Source organism: Aegilops tauschii, chromosome 6 (genome assembly GCF_002575655.3).
Source record: "Aegilops tauschii subsp. strangulata cultivar AL8/78 chromosome 6, Aet v6.0, whole genome shotgun sequence".
Taxonomy (NCBI): domain Eukaryota; kingdom Viridiplantae; phylum Streptophyta; class Magnoliopsida; order Poales; family Poaceae; genus Aegilops; species Aegilops tauschii.
Window position 1 is genome coordinate 462,653,845 of NC_053040.3, and position 21,641 is coordinate 462,675,485.

General features: G+C 45.6%; 2 protein-coding genes across 5 annotated transcripts; one reads left to right on the forward strand and one right to left on the reverse strand.

The window, feature by feature from the left end:
- The first annotated feature begins 305 nt into the window (after positions 1-305).
- LOC109755758 (serine/threonine-protein kinase BLUS1) lies at positions 306-17,151 on the forward strand. 4 transcript variants are annotated; one of them, XM_020314650.4, is made up of 20 exons: positions 342-893; positions 1,443-1,697; positions 1,788-1,912; positions 2,015-2,059; positions 2,166-2,247; positions 2,376-2,444; positions 2,520-2,690; positions 2,775-2,840; positions 4,621-4,689; positions 4,768-4,896; positions 4,976-5,043; positions 5,269-5,406; positions 6,234-6,343; positions 6,456-6,553; positions 6,626-6,664; positions 14,579-14,698; positions 14,809-14,928; positions 16,488-16,549; positions 16,633-16,684; positions 16,767-17,151. In XM_020314650.4, the coding sequence occupies exons 1-20, from the start codon at positions 681-683 to the stop codon at positions 16,770-16,772; spliced, it is 2,037 nt and encodes a 678-aa protein (XP_020170239.1). In that variant the 5' UTR covers positions 342-680; the 3' UTR covers positions 16,773-17,151. The 4 variants fall into 4 exon arrangements, with proteins under 4 accessions (XP_020170240.1, XP_020170239.1, XP_020170238.1 ...); XM_020314649.4 differs by having other exon boundaries at positions 344-893; positions 5,218-5,406; XM_020314651.4 differs by lacking the exons at positions 14,579-14,698; positions 14,809-14,928 and having other exon boundaries at positions 306-893; positions 5,218-5,406.
- Positions 17,152-17,443: 292 nt separating this feature from the next.
- On the reverse strand, positions 17,444-21,110 carry LOC109755763 (autophagy-related protein 18b). Its single transcript, XM_020314655.3, has 11 exons — positions 20,870-21,110; positions 20,672-20,745; positions 20,244-20,317; positions 19,980-20,089; positions 19,288-19,379; positions 19,019-19,131; positions 18,492-18,611; positions 18,263-18,408; positions 18,070-18,186; positions 17,935-17,994; positions 17,444-17,843 (listed from the first exon to the last, which is right to left on the reverse strand). The coding sequence occupies exons 1-11, from the start codon at positions 20,926-20,928 to the stop codon at positions 17,687-17,689; spliced, it is 1,122 nt and encodes a 373-aa protein (XP_020170244.1). The 5' UTR covers positions 20,929-21,110; the 3' UTR covers positions 17,444-17,686.
- Between the last annotated feature and the right edge of the window lie 531 nt (positions 21,111-21,641).

Here is a 21,641-nt window from a genome sequence, read left to right on the forward strand (position 1 = left end):
ACCTATAAATGGGCGTCTGTCGGGCCGGCCGAGCTTCGGGCCGGGCCTACCAAAGCCCGACACTGATAACCTAGGCCCAAGCTCGACCCGGCCCGACCACCTGGCCTAAAAATCAGGCCCAAGCCCGGCTCATATGTCAAAAAGCCCATCGGGCCGGGCCTCTTTCTTAAACTGTAAATACGACAGGCCTAAGCCCGGGCCAGCCTGGCCATCGGGCTCAAAATCTAGGCCTAGGCCTGTCTCGTGGGCAAGGTCGGGTCAGGCCGGGTCAGGCTTTATCGGGCTGTCCGGGCCGGGCTGCCCATGGCCAGGTATAGCCGCCACCCGTCCCTCCCGGCCGAGTGGCGCGCTCCCTCCGCCTCCCGCCTCCCGCCTCCCGCCTCCGCCACCCCAAACCCAATTCCCTCCTCCGCAACGCGCGACCCGTCGCACGCCCCGCCTCCCCCTCTCCTCCTCCTCCTCACCTCTCCCCTCTCCCGCCTCCACCACCCCCAATCCTCCCGCCCCATCGCGCGGAGCCGCTGCGGTCCTATCCTAGCTAGGGTTACGTCGTCAAGCTCCGTCCCACCCCGCGCGGGGATTCCGCGAACCTAGCTCGGCTCGCTCGCCGCGCGCGTCGGAAGGCTCGCCCCGCTTGCCGTCGCGTTCGGGAGCCGCGGTGGCGGCGGCATAGGCCGGCAATGGTCGGGTCGGGGTCGAAGCATGCCGCGGGCGGGAGCGGCGGCGGCGGCGGCGGGGAGAGGCGCAAGTACCCGATCCGCGCCGAGGACTACGAACTGTACGAGGAGATCGGCCAGGGCGTCAGCGCCATCGTCTACCGCGCGCTCTGCAGGCCGCTCGGCGAGACCGTCGCCGTCAAGGTGCTCGACTTCGAGCGCACCAACAGCAACCTGGTAATAATCCACCTGAATCCGCCCGTCGCCAGAATCCGCCTTCTGTTTCGCCGGCCTGCGCGCCAACAATTCCTGTTTTGTTCGTCGGGTGTTGCATCATAGTAGCGCGATATGTTTGTCTGTTATATCTCGCAGTAGTAGGTAAATTACTCAGGTAGATGATCCCGGCCTGTCATAGAACGATTTTTCGGTCATACTCATGTCGTCGATGGGCCTGTCGGATAATTAGTAAGTGCAGATATCAATAATGTGCTTAGAACAATGATATGCTTGGATTCATATTTATGGATAAGGAAGTTTGGTAGCTGGCATTGGATTTGTGTTAAGCTGTTGAGAATACATGATTATATGAATCTGAACTGGTTGGATGATACCGGCCAATTTCAATGATGCAAATATGTCATTCAGAGGGAATCCGATACTCTCCTTGGCTGTATTGGCTTCTAGCATTGTCTGCCTGCAGTTTCATGTCTCCTATTCAATTTATGTCCGTCTTCATGCCACATTTTAGTTCGAGAATGACCAACACCGGTGCTTGTCTTGATGCAGAACAATATCATGCGTGAAGCTCAGACAATGATTCTTATAGACCATCCTAATGTTGTTAAGGCGATCTGTTCATTTGCAAATAACCAAACGTTATGGGTAGTTATGCCGTACATGGCTGGAGGATCTTGTCTTCACATAATGAAATCAGTCTATCCGGATGGTTTCGAGGAAGCTGTCATTGCAACGCTGCTCCGTGAAGTTCTAAGAGGATTGGAATATCTTCATCATCATGGGCATATACATCGTGATGTCAAGGTAAATGCGCATTCATATATATCTGAAGGATCTGCTGTTCCCCTGTGCTGAGCGCTACGTTGATTTCCTTTCTCTTTCTTTTGACCATAGGCAGGAAATATCCTAGTTGATTCTCGTGGTGGAGTTAAGCTTGGAGATTTTGGGGTTTCTGCTTGCCTTTTTGAATCCGGTGACAGACAGCGGGCTAGAAACACTTTCGTGGGAACTCCTTGCTGGTAGTCATTCTGACAAAGCAATAAACAATTAAATATGCTTTCATTTCTGCTACATAACCTTTTCTTGACACATGCTCATGTGTTGGCCCTTTTAATGATTAGGATGGCACCAGAGGTAATGGAGCAACTACATGGATATGATTTCAAGTAGGCTACTTACTGTACTGGATCACTAGTTAACTAGTGGGGTACCTTTTCTTCACAACTGCTTGTTAACTGGAGCTGCTTTGACCAAATATGAAATATATTGCAGGGCAGATATATGGTCCTTTGGAATTACTGCACTTGAACTTGCCCATGGTCACGCCCCTTTCTCAAAGTACCCTCCCATGAAGGTATGCATACTCAAGCAGATACCATATTACTGCACTTGAACTTGCCCATGGTCACGCTCCTTTTCTTATGATGTATGGTAGGGAGTAACTTCAAATTTCTGAGATTTTACTTCACTTATTTTGCTTAGGTCTTGCTTATGACACTTCAAAATGCTCCCCCCGGTCTTGATTATGAAAGAGATAAGAAATTCTCAAGGGTAAATATATTTGAGACGATCCATCACCTCTGTGTTATTTATCCGAGGACTTATGCATACGGTTTCTTATAACAGCACTTCAAGCAAATGGTAGCTATGTGTTTGGTAAAAGAGCCTTCAAAAAGGCCGACTGCAACAAAATTGCTCAAGCAATCCTTTTTCAAGCAAGCTCGTTCCCATGATTACATTGTTCGAAAGCTTTTGGAGGGATTGCCTGGCCTTGGCGCCAGATATCAAGCTTTGAAGGTACACTGGTTTAAATGGTGCATGGCTATTTATTGGTCACTTGATCTTCTTCACTCTTTAATGTGGGATCTTAACTATTAACAGGAAAAGGATGAACATTTACTTGCTCAAAAGAAAATGCCTGATGGTAGAAAGGAAGAAATCTCGCAGGTGCTAATTCTAAATTTGTAAATGATCATTCCTGAAAATGGCCCTATTGTTGGAGTAGTAAAATCAAGCAACTATTTTATCTTTAATTGCGGCCTTTTGGCATGTCTTGTAAGGGTGGTAGCCACAATAATTAATACTATTACTTATGGCATCGCTAATCATGATCGCCGAACAAAATATGCATTTCATGTTGGTTTCTTTATCCAAAGGTTAAGTTTTATGTTTCCCCATAACATGATTAAGCATATTGATATGACCTTGTTTCTGAAATTTTGCTAGTTAGAAAGACAAACGGGAAGCTTATAAATTTATGATTAAACCAGGTAGGGTTGGGAGGACATGGCATGACTACGTGATAAAGGCCGACACTAGAGTCACTCATGTATCTTCTCAAAGAATAGAGTTCAAAATTTAGATGTGGCTACATTTTTAACACATCCTAGAGATCCCCCACTATCAATCATAACGTTTTTAGGAAACCTAAAGCATATATGCGCTGTAAAGAACTCTTTCTTTTATGGTCAATAGTCATAGCATCACTGAACGATATCCTCCTTCACCACCTACATGCTCCACCGGGAGTATTTGCCATGATACAACTGGAACAGGTAGGGGGCTGGAGGAGGGAGATCAGAGAAGGGCGGGGACACCATTTTTCTGGTGGGCGACGCCGAAGCATGAGATACGGCGGCCACATGGAACCCTAGCGTTGACCCATCTTTCTTCACGGGAGGTGAATGGGAGAGAATTGGGGGTAAGAAGCATATACTGCAAATTCGGTGAAGTGGCAGGGTAGTTTGGGCAGGGTTTTGTTTAAGCTGGAAAAGCTCCTCACAAGGTGCTTCTGCCTTTGATTGAAAGCAGCCACAACGCTTCTGAAAAGGCTAAAAATAATCGAGTGTTTGGTTGGCCCCTATTGGCTTGTAAGGGTGAGAAGCCGCAATAAGCCCAACCAACCCCCCCTGGTCAGGACCCGGCCATGATCTACTTGAATTCGTAGTGGAATATAGGCCAACGTTTTACTTCAGCAAACTGGTGGTAAAGAAATGGTAAAGTAAAATGAACAGTAGCTCTGGTTAAACTGATCTGACTGTCATTGTCCAACTGAGAACGAGGAGTGATCTGAGCCGTTTGATCAAGTGTGAACCGTTTTGCTGGAAGCGCTACACCTAACTGAACTTGCCAAGCTAGTGCAGCGTCTTTAGAGAACTGTCCTGACATTGCCCCTTCTTGAGATACGAGATGACCTCACGGCGTTGATGAAGAAGCGCGCCACCTTTCTGTAGTGGAACGGAAGAATGCTGGGAATATATTGATAAAATCTGCATCTTTCCAAGTCGCGTCCTCGGGACAAATTCTCCCACTGGATTAACCACTGTACCACAGGCAGGTTTTGTCAAGAAATTTGTCGTACCTGTAGCACTAGTGCTGGAGCTGTTTTGATGGTGGCATCCTTATTAACCATAGGGAAGTCAGGGCTGGGAATGGATTTTTGTCCAATATGCATTTTGAGCTGACTAACATGAGGACTGGGTGTATTTTCACATGTTCAGGGAACTGTAATTTGTAAGCCGTGTTGCCCACTCTCTGAATCACCAGGAATAGCCCACTGTAACGTGTAACAAATGTTGCCAACCCAAAACTCTATTCTATTCCTATCATTGTTTTGACTTTTAGATCTGTGTCATTTCTGTTGTACCCTTTCGGCACTGAGATGATTATTTTATTGTCACCATTATATTGTTTTTCATCCAATCCTTTGTATCTCTTGCATTGCTAGGATGAATACAAAAGGGGTATCAGCAGCTGGAACTTTGACATTGATGACCTGAAGTCTCAAGCCTCACTGGTAGGCATTTAGCATTTTCATTTCCACTTTAGTCATTGACTTCACATCAATTAATTTAGCTTATTTATATTTTGACAGATTTCAGAGTGTGAGGACACAATATCATCTAAAGATACAGATATATCTTCTATCTATGACTTCGACACCAGCTTGCAGGAGCAAGCACTCGAAGGGTCTCTTTTTTCAATGAAGTATGATACTGACATCGTAAGTTTTAGCTCCTGCAGAAAGTAAGGTTTTTCAATCTAGAATTTTGCTTACATCTAACGCCAAGCAAAGTTGGTAGGAAAATGATGTCATGGCCAATGATAAGTCAGCTGTTTCATCACCCGAGCAGTCTGTTTGTCTATCAAGGTAATGGATTTAATTTGCTTGAAATTACTTCAATCATATTGTTGGTTGTAAATGATAATATCTTATTTTATGCCAAATAGTTCTTGTGATGACATTGCGAAATTACGTAATGTCACTGTTGTACACCTGTACTACACACCTCAGAAAACTGATATCACTTATTTCTACTACTAGGGCATCTCTATGTGGAACTTCTAACGGGGTACTGGTAAATGGCCATGTCAGGAAACACAGCTCTATGGAAAGCAGTGATTTGGACTTGCAAGAGAAAGATTTGGATGCTATTCCAACAAGCTCATTTCAGGAAAGGAAGTGTTCTTTCAGTTCTTGCTCATCAGATGGTTTTCTTTCTTCCAAAGAGAGGTTTGTTGTACTTCACAGAATGAAATGTAAACTTGACGGATCACCTTTTTTCCAAGTATACGAAAACATGTTTTGCTTGCTGTAATTTGAACCGTATTCTAGAACCAGTTCCATCTTATCATGGTTATATTTCATAGTTTCAGTTGGCAAAATTGCCAATATCTTGTAGAATCAAACTTGAAAAACAACCAATTACGAAAATACAGGTCACACAAGTGCTGACAGAGACTTTTCTTATCACGTTACATATGCACTGGGAATGAACATAACTTACTTTCCTGTATAGTCACATAAAATTTTGAGATTCTCGGTATGCACTTTTGGTGCCTGAAGAATTTTTTTTCTGCAACTCACAGTCAATGTCTATGAAGTTTCAGTTAGTTAGCAGTGCCACTGATGGGGATGTGGTTTTTAAATGGTTGTTTGCCTGGCTTAGCAGTTCAATGTATATTTTTTATTAGTAGTGTCTTGATAATAACTATTTTGTTCATATGAAAGCTGCAAGGCTGTACTATTTCTTATATCCATATTCATAACCCCATAACTAATATGTAAGCTATATTTACCAAAAAGGATGTTGCGTCAAACTGGAACACAAAGCTAAATATTTTGACCACGTCATTGGGATTTCTGTTCTATTAACCAGTGATGTTCCACTATTTACCATCTGTAGTTAGACCTTGTTTGGAATGCAGGACCAAATTCTTGTGTTCCAAACCAGGCCTAATGGTGTTCTTCTGGAAGCTGTCCATAGTATTACTACTGTACTTGTATCTCCTTGTAATATATTTTGATACAGTGTCTAACTGTATATGTGGTTCTTTCAGCTCTAAGCCACAAATCAACATTCATAACCGTGACAAGGGTAGCGGAGGGGTCTTGCAAGTAGCAGATGAGCCATCTCCTGAAGCTATTTCTAGGGCACATAAATCATTGAGTAACATACTGGTTTCATCCCTGCAGTTCGTATAAGCTAACCAAATGTGGGCTAATCAGAATAAGTTCTCACGAGTATGAAAATTTGGCATCTGTTTATTGCTTTAATGCAGTATCAAATGTTGACGAACATGATGATAGATCAAAACCTCCACTTATACAGCAAAGAGGTCGTTTTAAAGTTACACCTGGGAATGTCGAGTTGGATAAGGTAACTGAAAACCGTTAATAATACTTGGTGCATGTTGGTTAACTCTAGGATGACATGATTTTGTAATTTCAGGCTCACTCACCTGGCCTACAAAAGTCTCACAGCATGCAGGTTTTTAGTCTTTATCCTACATCATGTTTCATGGGTATTTATCTGTTTTGGTTCATGAACTGGTGCAGTGCATGTTTGGGGACTGGCGTCATATATATTTTGCGTGCTCAAAGAATGCAGAAAAAACCATTGTTTCCTGACTAACAACCTTAGTGGTTCCCTATTTGGTACTAGTAAAATGCCCGTGCGTTGCTACGGGCTACAATGCATATAAATAAATCAAACAAATAATTAAGGTCGTCTCAAAGTTTGAAGTTTATTTCTCCCTCATATGTCAGTGCATGTTCACACATCAAACAAGCACCCAGTAGGCTCCTCCAAATCCAACCATCTGGATAGTCCGGACTCCCACAAATCCACTCCATATGTGGGGGACAAATGTAGTTGTCTTTGTTGGAACAAACCCTAAACCCTAGCTAGCCCTAGCTACTGCCTCTCTCACTCTCTCTGCTTGTTGCGCTCGAACGACAGAAAGAAGAAGGAGACACGAGGCACAATGAGGTTTGCCGGCGCACGAAGGCCACCGCCGCCACGAACGGCGTTTTCTGTTTTCCCTGAGCACGAACTCAGCCCACGCCTGTTACAACGTCTGGGGGGGGGGTCTTATACCCTGGGCCACGTTTAGGCGCGCACCCCACGTCCCCGCCCACGCAGAGCGCCTGGTCTGGCCCGCTTTGCCCGCGCTCGACATGCATGCACATGTCCGGGTCGCGGCGAGCCCGCCCTGGACCAACTCTACGCACCCCCTATTCTCGCCAACAGAGAGCATACAAATGCACGCCTACGGTGTACACTTGCACGGGCACCCCGTGCACCACACGCACGCACACACGCACACACACGCCGCGGACCCAACGCGCCCGACACGCCCATCTCACGCCCATACACGCGCTGGTCGCGTCCGGCTTGTCGCCACGGCTTATTTGCCCAACACTCACCCCCTAAGCCGTGGCTCAGAGCAGGCCTTCGTCTTTGACGCCGACGTCTACCAACAGCGCTTGCTCCGCCGCCGGCGCCTTCCGCAGCTGAGGGCAGTCACGTTTGAAATGGCTGCACTCACCGCACTTGTAGCAGCGGCCACGTCTGTTGCCACCGTAGCCCGACGCCACGCTCCACCCGTCGTCGTCGACCCGAGCGTCGCCCTGCTGCCGCTCCCGTGCCCGCCACTGCCCCGCCGTGTACATGAGCTGGCCGTCTGCACGCTCGCCGTCCACTTGTCCGCCTCGCCGTAGCCACTCGTCGAAGGCCTTCAGGCGACCCAGCACCTCCTCGAACGCCATGGTGGACACGTCGCAGAACTGCTCGATTCCGGCCACCGCCGTGTACAGGCGATCCGACACGGAGTCGAGCAATTTCTTCACCAACGCGGCATCTTCCAGTGTCGACCCGAGCCCGGGGAAGCGCGCCACCATACCACCGAGTTTGCCGGCGAACTAATCCAGCGTGTCAGCCTCCGCCATGCGCAGCAGCTCGAACTCACCCCGGAGAGTGCCCAGCCGCGCCGCCCGGACTCGATCCGCGCCGATGAATCGCGCCTTCAGGCTGGCCCAGACCTGCGCCGCCGTCCTCTTGGACGCTAACTGCAGTAGGAGATCCTCCGCCAGCGCCCCGAGCAGGCACGCCCACGCCGGCTTGTCCTTCTTGGCGATCACCACCGCGGTCGCGTCCTTCAGCAGCACCACCGCCTCCCACAGCCCAGCGGCGTCGAGATTGGCCTCGACCTTGATTGCCCACGTGGTGTAATTATCACCAGTGAGCATCAGGACCGGCGTTGGCAGCGAGCTCTCCGACCCGCCGGCGTACGGGACGAGCGACATCGCCGGTGATCACCTCCCGCAATGTGGCTCTGATGCCAATTGTTGGAACCAAACCCTAAACCCTAGCTAGCCCTAGCTGCTGCCTCTCTCACTCTCTCTGCTTGCTGCGCTCGAACGACAGAAAGAAGGAGACACGAAGCACAACGAGGTTTGCCGGCGCACAAACGCCACTGCCGCCACGAACGGCGTTTTTCTATTTTCCCTGAGCACGAACTCAGCCCACACCTGTTACAACGTCTAGGGGGGGTCTTATATCCTGGGCCACGTCTGGGCGCGCACCCCACGTCCCCGTCCACGCAGAGCGCCTGGTCCGGCCCGCTCTGCCCGCGCCCAACATGCACGCACACGTCCGGGTCGCGGCGAGCCCGCCCTGGACCAACTCCACACACCCCCCTATTCTCGCCAACAGAGCGCACACACACACGCACGCCTACGGTGTACACTTGCACGGGCACTCCGTGCACCACACGCACGCACACACGCACACACATGCCGCGGACCCGACGCGCCCGACACGCCCAGCTCGCGCCCATACACGCGCTGGTCGCGTCTGGCTCGTCGCCGTGGCTTATTTGCCCAACAATCTTGACTATCCGTCATGTTATGTCCAACACGCGGTCCGACAAAAACCCGGCCCCCACAACGCACATTTCTCTTTTCTTGCCGGACCCTCCCCTTCCCGCTCGGTTTTCTGCCGTAGCAGGACATTTCTCGCTATTGTGCTCTCCTTTCAAACCGTACGACACCCACCTCATCTTCGCCATCACGACCCCTTTCTGTCGCACCATACCTCCCATGGACTGCCAAGTAGGAGTCCTCCGCTAATCGCCCCTCTCTCCACACTGATCCCCTCCCAACGCCTCATCTAGCCAAATGGCCGTGCATTGCTACGGGCGACAAATTTTGTTGTCAAAACCAGCTTAGCCTGAAATAGTTCTGTATGTACAGTGCTTTTCATTGGTGTGATGTTCTAACATCCACTGCTTTTATATAAACTATATTTTTTTCATGTTTGTATATATCCATTTTCTATATGTACAGTCTTTCTTTTTTGTTTTATGAGCATTAAGATCAGGCTTTATGCCAGAAAATAGCACACGTGATGCTCTTCATGACCTGTTAAATGTATGGTCTAGATGTTGACATAGTTGCACAAAATTATTGTTCAATCGAGAGTCCATGTCTCAGTTGACTGCACCTGCAGATCAACCACGACTGCAAGAAAGCTAATTTTTAAGTAGTAGTACAAATCAAGCATGGTATCAAATGATATCACCTAATTAAGAAAAAAGATCCAACATGGAAGTACTTTCATCTTAAGAAGTTTCACATGAGGATCTTTTTTCTTAGGACTCAAAATCGAACGTGGAAGTATTTATGATTCAAGATATATGTTATGAATGTATGACTATTAATGAGATATTCTTGTATCATGCTAGTCTGAAAAGAAAAATTCCTCTTCTCTGTTAGTACTCTTGCTCAATGTATCTGCAACGTGCCTTGAGCTTAATCACAAGAAACATATAATATCACAAATACTTGCTTCTGTTTCTGTATGAATAGTTAGGATCAACGACAGAAACAAGTCAGGCAGATGAGTCGACGACTGAACCAAAAAAACTGTAATTGTTGAAATAATTGCTTCTACCAAGTTCTACTCCCTCCATTCCTAAATATAGGTCTTTTTAGTGATTTGAATATGGACTACATACGGATGAATGTAGACATATTCTAGAGTGTAGATTCACTCATTTTTCTTCGTATGAAATCCATATTAGAATTCCTAAAAAGACATTTATTTAGAAACGGAGGGAGTAGCATGTTAGCCAAAGTCTTGTTACATGAGAAACGCTAATAACTGGGTCAAATTTATGGGAAAATGGCTTCAACAAATGCTTCTGCATCAAAAGGTTGGAGATCTTCACCCCTTCGCCGACGCCAACAAACTTGGCTGGAACTCCAAGTTCGTCTATTAACACTCACCTGAGACAGGATTCAGGTCAGCAAGTTTAGTTGTCGTTTATTTAAGATCCAGGACTGGATTTTGTAACTGTTACAATAAAGGACTGGAAATCGCCCGTACCACACAGCCAACACGAGCAGTCCTGTCTAATTTCGTTAGGATGAATCCTTTGATTCCAACAACCTGGTATGAAGCCAAGAAAGTCCCTCATTATTAGTATCCAATAGAAACATATCTGATGAATCAAGCATCAGAACAGCAGTGGCAATTACATCGTTGAACTCCTTCGCTTGCTGTAGCATATTTAATCCAGTTGTGCCATGCAGAACCAGCAAGATCTCCTGAAGAGAATGGAATACACAATAGAAGTTACCTCAAAAGACTGAACAAGCGAAACACAAAATATTGATGAGATCTGTTTGTGCACTTTCTGATTTTGCTAGGTACTATGCAAAAAATGTTGAACTAATATGTCAGAAAGTTAAAATGTTTTTAATATATCCTTGTTACCTGCTGAAGGGGAGGGCACTGCCTTCAGAACTTGTGTAGCATCACCATCAGTCACATGCAAGCGAAGATAGGATTAACGATTTTGTAATCCTAAAGGAGGCACTGCCGGCATTGCTAGCTCCCACCATCAATTTTCTTGCTAATTCTTTGGTGGGTTTTAGCGGCAGCTGGGGGAGGCATACAAAACCACAACTAAATAAGATCAATGCACCATGGCCAACACTTGTTAACTGATTATCTAGTGATACACAAGAAAATAATTAAACCAAACTAGGCATTACATATTTGGTCACAGTACATCGAGGATAACATCCATATGAATAGATGGAAACTTACGTACTTCCTCCTCTTGGTTCCAATCATCATCGTCGTCAAACTTGATATTCTGCAGAGCGAGAATATATAAGTTAAACTTGACAATATGGATGACAACTAAGTTATGCATCAACTGGTCTATCCATTTCATATTTGTTGATGTGAAGGAGCACACATACAATACACAATTTTACCAAAATGATGAACCTTTTAAAACCCAATTTTCTACCCCCAAAGAAAACCTCAGTGCATATAAAGTTCTAAGGTACTAACCTAATTATCACCATCATCAGAACTTTCTTCCTCTTCCACTTCCTTGGATTCCTCATATCAACATCCTTTTCAGTTTTCTCCTCTCCATCCTACAAGTACCAAGTCTATCAGCATTGTGGCATAACCTCACTATTTCTCTAACATCAAACAGAGTGTAAGTCTTCAAGCCACTAATAAAATATCTGCAATAGAAAGATGCTTTCCAGATTGATTCCAACTTTCCTACAACTTGAAATATAACTAAAAGGTAATTATGGCTTTGCCATGTGCTTCCCTTCAAGTTTCTCAAATACTTTAAATGACTGATCACCTGGCAAACAAAGATGGCAAGATCTATAAAAAGGACCAACGTACACAACACCTCAATAATATCTAGCCTAGAAGTGTTCGTTTGAGTTTCATTACTGCTAATAGACATGCCAATGGGATGGTGTAAACGAAGCAGTTTCCTTAAAAAGGGTCTACAAAATGTAATTGGCATGAGCAAAGTTCAGGGGAGAAGAATCAGCAATGAAATTCTGTTTGGGTATTGTGAAATATAGCAAACTTCTGTCTCTATCCCACCGAAGTTTTCTCTTAATTAGCTGTCCTCCTCTAGAACCCGAGGCGAAAATAATATTGATGGTCTATTGTTCTGAAACAACATATCGGATCACATAATTGGTATTTACTTCAAGACTACCATGTAGTATTTCTGCAGAAAAAAGTAGAAACTGTACTTGTAAAAGATATTTAGAGAAACCAGTGTCCGACATTGTTGAGTAATAAACAAAGCAGTAATTCTGATCACCTGGCAGTCGAATGAACGAATCATCGCCCAATCTTAAACCTACTGTACTACTTCCAGAAAAACATCGATGATTTACAGATGTCGGATTTGTTCAACCTGGGAACCAAACAACGATTTCAACCACAGCATGGGTAAAGAAACGACACCATTCATCCATACCACTTTCTTTGTTACATTCAGCTATAACAATCAGGTATCTTTATAGCTATAACATTCAGATATGTATCAGTAAATTGTATCTTCCATAGCTATGTATCTGTATACCTATGTATCTGACAACATGAGTATATGTATAATTCAGGACAGGTGAAGCATAAAGTTACAAAATAACAAACAGAAAAATACAGAAAACTACATGTTTTCCTCCTTGATTTGTAAATACCTGTGTTCCTCCTCGATGCAGGGCACAGCCAAGACAACTTTGCGCTGCTCCTCGCTGCCTGCAATGTGACCACGCCCTCCCCTAGATACCTGTGTTCCAACTATTACGAAACGAATATGTTAGACATCAGCTTGCTTGTTTCTTTGATTCTTCGGTGGAGAGAAACCAGAGAATCGGTCTGCGCAAATGTCAGCCAAGGAGCAGACCTTAATCCCAGAGTGTGGCGCACGTGAGAGGGGAGGAGGTTCCTGGGGATGAGCAGCCAGCCATGGAGGCAATAACAGGAAGGGTGGCCGTCGCCCGTGCATCGCCTAGACAGAGCTTGGGGGAGGCTCTCTTCCTCTCGTCTGCATCTCTTTCCTGATGAAATCATGAAAGCATATGATAAATCAATTTTAAGAAAATAAAACATTTCTAGACTTGAATCCAGCGGTAAACCTACATATGCCAGCAGCAGGAAACCACATGAACCGATGCCTTGACTGCATACCACACACCCGTGAGACATGGGGAATCAAACCAGAAAAAAATTCATGAGAGGTGACACAAGCGCAACGTACCAACGATGGCCGCCGCCAGAGTGGATCGGAGAAGGGGATGAGCCTACGGGCTGGGTGCTCCGCCCTCACCGTGTAAGACCAGCGCGTGCTCCGCCCTCACCGTGTAAGACCAGCGCGCCTACAGCCCCTCCAACCACCGACCATCTCCTTCCGGCCGCCTGGACACCGTAGCAGCAGATCGAGCCAGAGAAACGGCCACTTCGCGCTGCCATGCCCAGATCCACGCCAGAGCCGGCGGCGGCGCGGCGCCGAGGTTGGTGCGACGGCGAGCTCGGGCGGTGAGGCGGCGGGGCAGAAGCTGCAGGAGACGGCGGCGGGGACCTCGAGGCCGAGCTCAGGCCATGGCTTCCCTGGCAACAGAGGCCGTGGTGGCGCCGGACGCAGCGGCGGGGCGAGGAGGAGGCCGGCCGTCGGGGAGGTAGGAGCTCCTCGTCCCCTCGATCCAGATTGGGATCGAGGAGGGAGCAACAGGGGCGCGAGGGAGCGGGCGATAGGTTTAGGTTTTTTTGTCGCTGGTTAACCTTGGTAGGTCTTTTTTCGTTGGTTAACCTTCGTAGGTCTATTTTTTGGTACGTGGATGGGGCCTCAGGAGGAGGTTTTTTCGGTTTCTGGTGGATAAGTCAGAGGTGGGAGTGAGGACGAAAAAAAACCGGATGAAAATGGTGGGACGAAAATAAACCCGGAACGGAGACTACCAACTGAGACATTAGGAGTAGAGATATTCGGCAGCTTTTGTGTTGGGACCTAAGCCATGTGGAAACATCATTATAACCTCTTTAAAAATTTGATATATTGACTGCAGAATATTAGGTTAAAAAAAGAGTTTAGAATAATCGCACCATGAACAGTACAGAGTGCCGGAGAGCTGTTTGATTGTCTTTGCTTTAACTCTCTTGGTCCTCAAGAGGGAATTGGCAATAAAACCTGCCTCAAGGCTCAGTAAAAGACTGCTTTATGTGACTGCAAAATGTGCAATAGCAGCAGGATTACTTGGGTTTAGCTTGAATATCCGAAAGTAATTGATGCATGTTAGTCCTTGTATTGATAGGTTTTAATTAGACCACCCCATTTGTTAAAAACCCTGGTAAGGGTTTGAACTTTGAACTAAAGAAAAAAAAAACTCGACCCAAGGGGAGAGATAACCCGAATGCATTGCATTGTAAGGTCGAGAACTTGGTTTGAACTCTGTTTACTTTTACATGAACTAGCCAATCACAGTTGTCAAATGTGGTTGATCATTTGTAATGCATAAAACATACACTTAACTTCTTTTCGTTTTACACCATATATTTGTTGTTATGCAGACAATTTCTCAACTTTCTGCATTAAGCATACCATCTTCAGCTGAGGCTGCTTCAAGCATTATTGGTGGCTCCTTGTACATCCAGTTATACAATGTTTTGCAGACCAATCTGCTTCAGAGGGTAAATCCCCCACCCATACAGCACTCACGACAGAAAATGAGCTTGACAAACAAAACCTCCCAAGAATGAAAAGTTTGCTTTGTTGATGGTAGTCTTCCCCTCACTTGCAGGAACAGATACTTCATGCGATGAAGCAGTTATACATTTCTGATTCTATTTCACCTGTTCGGATGCATTCGTTAAGTCGTTCCCCATCTCCATCATCAGCTTTATCGGTAGATAGATCCATGGTAAGCTCAGGTTCCAGTTAAAGTGGCAGGAACTCTATTATGAAACTCAAAGCAATGTCTGTGTTGGAAAATGCTGATGAATACTGGACACCATTAAGCCATGACCAACTAGAAAACCAAATCACTTTATATCTTCAACATGTCTCATTTTCCATTCTTTTGATTAATGCTGAGATATGAAATCCAAGCAGTGATGATTCCGGAAACACGACCTAACTCAGTTAAAAATCAGTGTCATGGAATTTTGTGGGTAGCTAAAATTAATATCTGCTGAACACTGCAAAGATCCCACAAAGTCCTTGGGTCCTGGTGGGCTGGTACCTCTAAATTTTAGCACCCAAAACATAGATGATAGTTATTCAAATTACTAAGCCGCCAATATGATGAACCGTGAAAGAAAGGCTTTGCTGACTTTATTCAGTTACTCACTCTCGTTATTATGATGGTAAATGCCAGAGTAATTGACAAAAAACTACCACATTTCACGTATTCGTCCCACAGAACTACCACATTTTGAAAAGTGACCGAAAACTCCAGATTAGTACTAATTTTGTGACAAAAAACTACCAAGTTGAGTTGATGACTGTTTTTTATGATTTTAAACCTGTTTATGACATGTGGGACCGGCAGCAAAGTCAACTCTGTTTATTTTGACCGTCAAGTTAACTGTTATGACAGATGGGACTCACACGTCATCATCAACCTTCTTCTTCCTCCCCTCCTCTCTCTCTTTGGCATTTCAACAAACACCTCTTGTGCATGAGACGGAAGCAGGGGAGCTCCGGCCGCCTGCTCGCTTTACACCACGTTGGACCCTAGCACGAGCGCCAGGTGAACCAGCTCCGGGTCGGCTCTGCCTCGCACTGCACGGCGGCAGTGGTGGCAGCCTTCACGGCGACATCGATGTCAGTGTCGCGAGCTACTGCTCGATGGTAGATGCGGGCCTGGCCGGCCGCCGGGCGCGGCCGTGTGTGGGCTGCAGGGGGCTGTGCGGCGCTGGGAGGAGGAGGCGGGGCGAGGCGGGAGCCGAGCAGCGGCGGGGCTGCGGCGAGGCACGCAGGCCAGCGGGCAGCGCGAGCGGACGGCACGGGCGGTCTGCGGCGGCGGGGCCGGCAAGCCGCAGCGGCAGCAAGCCAGCAGGGGGCGCGGGCAGGAGCTGCGCGGCAGCAGGCAGGGGAGGCCAGGGGCTCGCCGGCGCGGGCAGCAGAGGCCAGCAGCAGGGACAACGGTGGTAGCGACAGGTAGCAACGACAGCAGATAGAGCAGCGGCGGCGGCGCCTAAGAGCAGCGACGAGCTTCGGCAACAATGGCGGCGGTGGCCGTTAGCGCGGCAGCCGTCCCGACAGGTGGGCCAGCTCTGTCAGAAAGGGGTTTAAAACGGTTAAATCGGTCTTCAACTCGACCTGGTAGTTTTTTGTCACGAAATTAGCACTAATCTGGAGTTTTTGGTCAGTTTTCAAAATGTGGTAGTTCTGTGGGACGGATACGTGAAATGTGGTAGTTTTTTGTCAATTACTCTAAATGCCAAGAATAGTATAACCCGCTGACTACATTTTCAGTTGGAAGCAGCACAAGAGAAGGAGAAGGAACTGGTCAATGAAGTCCTGGAGCTACAATGGCGGTAATTATCTCTTATCTAATCTGTCCATAGTCTAAACCAAAAACAAGAAAAGAGCTCAGGATTGAAAGTTTGGAGCACTGCAGGTTATTGTGTGCACAGGATGAGGTGCAGAGGCTCAAAGCAAAGGCAGCCCAGGTACCAACATTTCACCGCATACGTGATCTTGTATCAGGGCACAATATCTGCATGTTCACATTGAGATGCTCCTATTTGACAGATCTGATGAGTGAATGTTGTTGGGGTTGTTGCTGATTGAACTCCAAGCTGCGCAGTGAGGATTAAGGACGCGTTATCATGTTAACAAAAGGAATGTGTCGTTATCGACTCTAAGTAGCTTACATACTTTGGCATAGGAGAGAAGAAAAGAACAACATGAAGATGATATAGTAGGTTGCAAGCCTGCACAAAGGCAGCAGTGCTTGAGTTACTATATGTGTATATAAAAAGTGATGCTATTTTTTTGTTAGCGTTCAGTTACCAAATTTTGTGCATCCACACTGATGAATGGATGACTGGGCCTCCTGTAGCCCCCTCAAAGATAAAATGCTATGGCAGCGCTGATTTTTTGTTGGAGCGCGGCATCATGCCAGGTTTGAGAAAAAGATTGTCTAGCTTTCAGGGAATTCTTCTTGCAAGGAACATAAAATATGGGGAATACGTGTCTATCCATTTCATTGCAGAGGGAATACCACCTTGGGATCTGGGAGTTATCTTTTCTGTCCCCTATGGGAATTGCATTGGTTCCTGTGAAATCATTGTGTTTTAAATAGGCATCGAGTATGAGTACTCTATTACTACCAACTGATGCAAGGATATCTTGGTGCAGCAAGATGTAGGATTTGGCATTCATGAAAGAATGCACTGGTGAATCTGTACAGAACTGCTTGTCGTCATGAATACAATCCAGGCCAATCACATAAAACACGCTAGAACTCATGTGTTAGCAATATATGTTTACATCTGTAATTTATGCCCACAACATTAAGCTTAATCAACACCTATCCTGTGCTATGCTACGTCATATTGGATCACTCCGATCCATTCCTAGGCCAGGCCTGTCTTCCTATGGATACACTCATCTTGCACGTGATATTTACATCAGTCAGTGGAAGGAACGGGGTCGGCAAACCGACAAAGTCAGTCCACATGGTGGTGTTCATTCTGTTTCTGAGTATAACCGGTATCCAGCAGGCTGAATTCGCGCTCCAAAACCCATGAAGATTCGTTTGACTTGGTGGTGCCTATCGTGTACTCGCGGAAGTATCCATCGTGAGTTACAACATAGACTACAGTCCTGCAAAAATTTACGATTGCTTATGAATATGATCTGGAAGGCATTAAATGTCAAGATGCATCTTGTGTGGAATTATGCGTGAATTTATTACCTCACATCAGGAAACTTGGAGGAATTTTGGGAATATTCTACGCTATGTACTGCTAGACAGCTACAATTCCAAAGGATTAGATTAGCAGTGAAACACAGGGAAGGGTCAGACGGAGCCAGAAGATCTTAAATGTACCTCTTGGTTTCTGCAGGGGCAATGTTGTGAATAACATGATGATTAGCTGGATCCAAAGCGTCGGAAATTGCTTTCGATCCAGGAATTATCGAACCGAGTAATTTATTTGTTTGGTTCCTGAAAAGTGAAGCACGTCAAAAATATGTCCACAAAAGTGGTTCGCGAATTACAATAGCTGAGAATTGAATGTAACCTTCCGTTTCTGGCTGCGTCAAGGAAAAACATGTGCAAAGAGCCTGATGAACTTGTGGCAGCAAGGACATCAGGCCGGTCGATGCATGGCCCAAATGAGAGCGAGTAAATTGTTGATGGATATGCTCCCCGCCGAAAACTATGCGACTGTTGATGTAAGAATTTAAAACGATATTAGGCAGAATGACAGTGCTTATCATGGTGGTAGAACAAAGATCAATAATGCTCACCTTAGTTGCTTGTGCCACGATATATACCCTAATCATTGTGCCCTTCTCAGAAGCTGTTGCTAGGTACATGCCATTGGAAGAAAATGCCATTGCAGCTAATGGAGACTCATGGGCGTCTATCTGTTGATCGATTACAAAGAGGGAAAAATATCAGTGGAAAGACATTTACATATCTTCAGATTACTAGGGTTGAGATTAAAGCCTCCAAAGTTGACTGAAAACGGTAGGGAAAAAAATCCTGTCTTGAAAGTTTCCTATTCTGATTTATATTCCAGAAAAAAATAGGTTCCAAAAAAAATCCACATATATATGAATAAAATATTGCATGCCACCATAGTTACATGGCCATTGCCTTTTCAGTGATTCAAAATAATCAATGAGATCCAAAATAATCAATGAGTAGTTGGTTTTTACAGTGGTTCTCTCAAGAAAGATCCATGACTTGGAGAAGTGTAAATCCGTAAACGTAATAATGTTTACTCGGCTGTACAAATGATACAGAATGAACTAAACCTTCTGTGAATTACCTGGCATATTAATTCAGGTTCTGATGCTTTATACACTAAAGCAGATCCTTTTGATGTGCTCGCTGGGATGGCTAAATAACACCATTCTGAATTAGGAGCAAATGCACAAAGGCCTGGTATTTAAAATTAACAACGTTAGCAGCAAATATGCAAAGCAAATTTTGTTTCAAAGCAAAACTAGTTCAAAAATACTTTCTGAGTTGCCCCCAGATAATTGTCTGGAATAGTAGTATGAGCCGCAATTTGAAAATTTTGGGTAGGATGCTTACCTTTAGGATTATGTACCGTGTCAATTTCCTCCAAGATACGAGTGCTGTTTAGATCATAAATAAAGGTCTTGTCCTGCAAAACAACAATAAGCCTGCACATAATGTGACAACCTTTTTTATAATAAAACTCAATGAGAAAAATGCATGCATAACATCCCTGGTCCAAAACTCGATAGACATACAACAATTACACAAGTAAAAAATTATGTTATCACAGGAAGTCAGGAACTAATGGATAGAAGCATCTTTTACATTTTCTTTTTGCGAGGAATAGATAGAAGCATATGATTAAGCGTCATGATCTCTGACAGCATTGTTAATTAGAATGGACCTGCTAGACTTCTCTTCTCAAATTGCAGGATATATAAAGAACATAGAGGCTGATTGGTTTGCTACCAATATTTGGCATTGCCAATATTTGGCAAAACCAAAAGTTGCCAACATTTGGCAACCTTCTGTGAGATTGACAACGAAAATTGGTATGCAACCAATCTCTAGCCAATGTTTGGCAGTTGCCAAAATTTGGCATGCCAACTTTTGGCAACAAACCAATTAGGCTCATAGTTATCACTAATGTACGACAGTCTTAAATGTGCTCAGGCAAACTAGAGATGGACCTAATTAGTAACAGGTGAGTGAAATACTATCTAGGGTACTCAGTCTCTTCTAGACAGGAAGGATTGGTGGTGTACCTCGTTCTACTAAACCGAACAGCCAAAATTGTACTCCTGAAGTTCAGATCCTTCTTTGAGGCGCCTGTAATGGTATTGAAGAGGCAAAGGCGACGAGGAGATCGTGAAGGCTGCAAAAGGCAATTTGAACCAACCACGTCATCCATGTAAAACTTGATTCCTCAAACTTCAACCGCACAACAACGAACAAATCGATTCGTCGAACTTCAACCGCACAACAGGGAACAAATAGAACGAAAACGAGGAAAAGAGCGCGTCAGATACCTGCTCCCCAGTTCCGACCATAGCAATGAGGTTCGTAGCAAACCACAGCTCCACGACATTCAGTCCTCCAAGTTCTGCAACCACAGAAGAGGCACATACGGTTTAACGCATTAGCTATTTATGATAAATTCATAGAGCGATAGTTATTGCCTAGGCGGGTTTAGTCACCCAATAATGCGTTGACAGAAAGGGAATTTGCATTGCTATCTGGTTCTACCCTCTACCAATGCACAATGATTGTGTTCACAACTAGTCTGAATTAGGCAGGAAGCACAAAGCAACCTTGATTGTTCAGCATAAGCTTCTACATAGAAGTAGCCGGTTTTACACTAGGAGCTACACAATTAACTTGTTCCAACTTCTAAGTACAATTGGATATTCGCAGTGAACGACTGCTATGAGGGGGAGAGCTCTGAAGCAAGCCTTACTGTTGTCGTTGCAGAGCCTCCCGGTCCGGGCATCGAAAATCTTGAACCCTTCCTTGGTCCCGACGGAGAACATGCTGAAGCAAAGCACAGGCAAACCCAGAGTCAGACCCAGCGCTCCCCTCCGGCGAATCCGACCCCCCAGACCCGCCGGAATCGAGCACGAGAGCGCATATCCCGCCGCCCCGCTCCCGCGCGTACCTGTTGTCCTGGTTGAAGGAGACGCAGAGAATCTGGGGCCGGGACGAGCCGCTCGCCATCGCCGGCGCCGCCGCCTGCTCGCTCGCCGGAATCGGATTTTCTTTTTCTCTCCTCCGCGGCTGAAGGGGAAGTTCGGTTGCGCCGCCTGCGTGCGTGTCCGGGAATAAAGTAGTGAAAATATTCGGCGGTGGGATGGCTTTACGTGTAGCTTCTTCCCCGTTTCGTAGCCCAGTTGGGCGCCTTTGCGTGCGTCGTGGACAGATTAGAAGCTTCGGTTTAACGGTAAAACCAACGGAATCCGTTTTGGTAACGGCTCATACTCCTTTTTTTCTTGGCAAAATGTTCAGACTCCTGGAGAACAGAAGGACTTTTTTTTTTAAGAATGAAAAAAAAAGACATACTAGAGTGAGATTGTTGTAAGTTTTCTGAGACACGGCAGTTTTTGGCTGTGAAATTTGTGTATTTGAAGAGTGCCTCAGGCGTACGAAATTACATTTTCTTAAGTGGATGGATACAAATTCATCACGCCACGTGTGAAAAGCAGTCACACTTTTATTATGAGGATTTATTATTACATGAAATAGTTCGAAAAACTATGTGCTTTCATGTGAAAATAGTTTTGACCACTATAACATGATGGAGATGACTTTTTGGACATCCAATATCATGGGGAAAATAGGTTTTTTAGTGGTTTGTAAACTTGTTTATTTTCTTTAAGCAAAAGGGCAGTGCTATGTTGTATTCCCACGTTAGAAAATTCCTTATGTCAAGG

Bases quoted from the DNA above. Each gene is read 5' to 3' on its own strand.
- LOC109755758 (XM_020314649.4), top strand. From the start codon at position 681: ATGGTCGGGTCGGGGTCGAAGCATGCCGCGGGCGGGAGCGGCGGCGGC. The intron at 2,841-4,620 runs GTGCTAATTCTA...TTGCATTGCTAG, and splicing joins GAAAGGAAGAAATCTCGCAG to GATGAATACAAAAGGGGTAT. The intron at 5,044-5,217 runs GTAATGGATTTA...TTCTACTACTAG, and splicing joins CAGTCTGTTTGTCTATCAAG to GGCATCTCTATGTGGAACTT.
- LOC109755763 (XM_020314655.3), bottom strand. From the start codon at position 20,928: ATGGCGAGCGGCTCGTCCCGGCCCCAGATTCTCTGCGTCTCCTTCAAC. The intron at 20,318-20,671 runs GTAAGGCTTGCT...CTGTGGTTGCAG, and splicing joins GAGGCTCTGCAACGACAACA to AACTTGGAGGACTGAATGTC. The intron at 20,090-20,243 runs GTATCTGACGCG...TGCCTTTTGCAG, and splicing joins TGGTCGGAACTGGGGAGCAG to CCTTCACGATCTCCTCGTCG.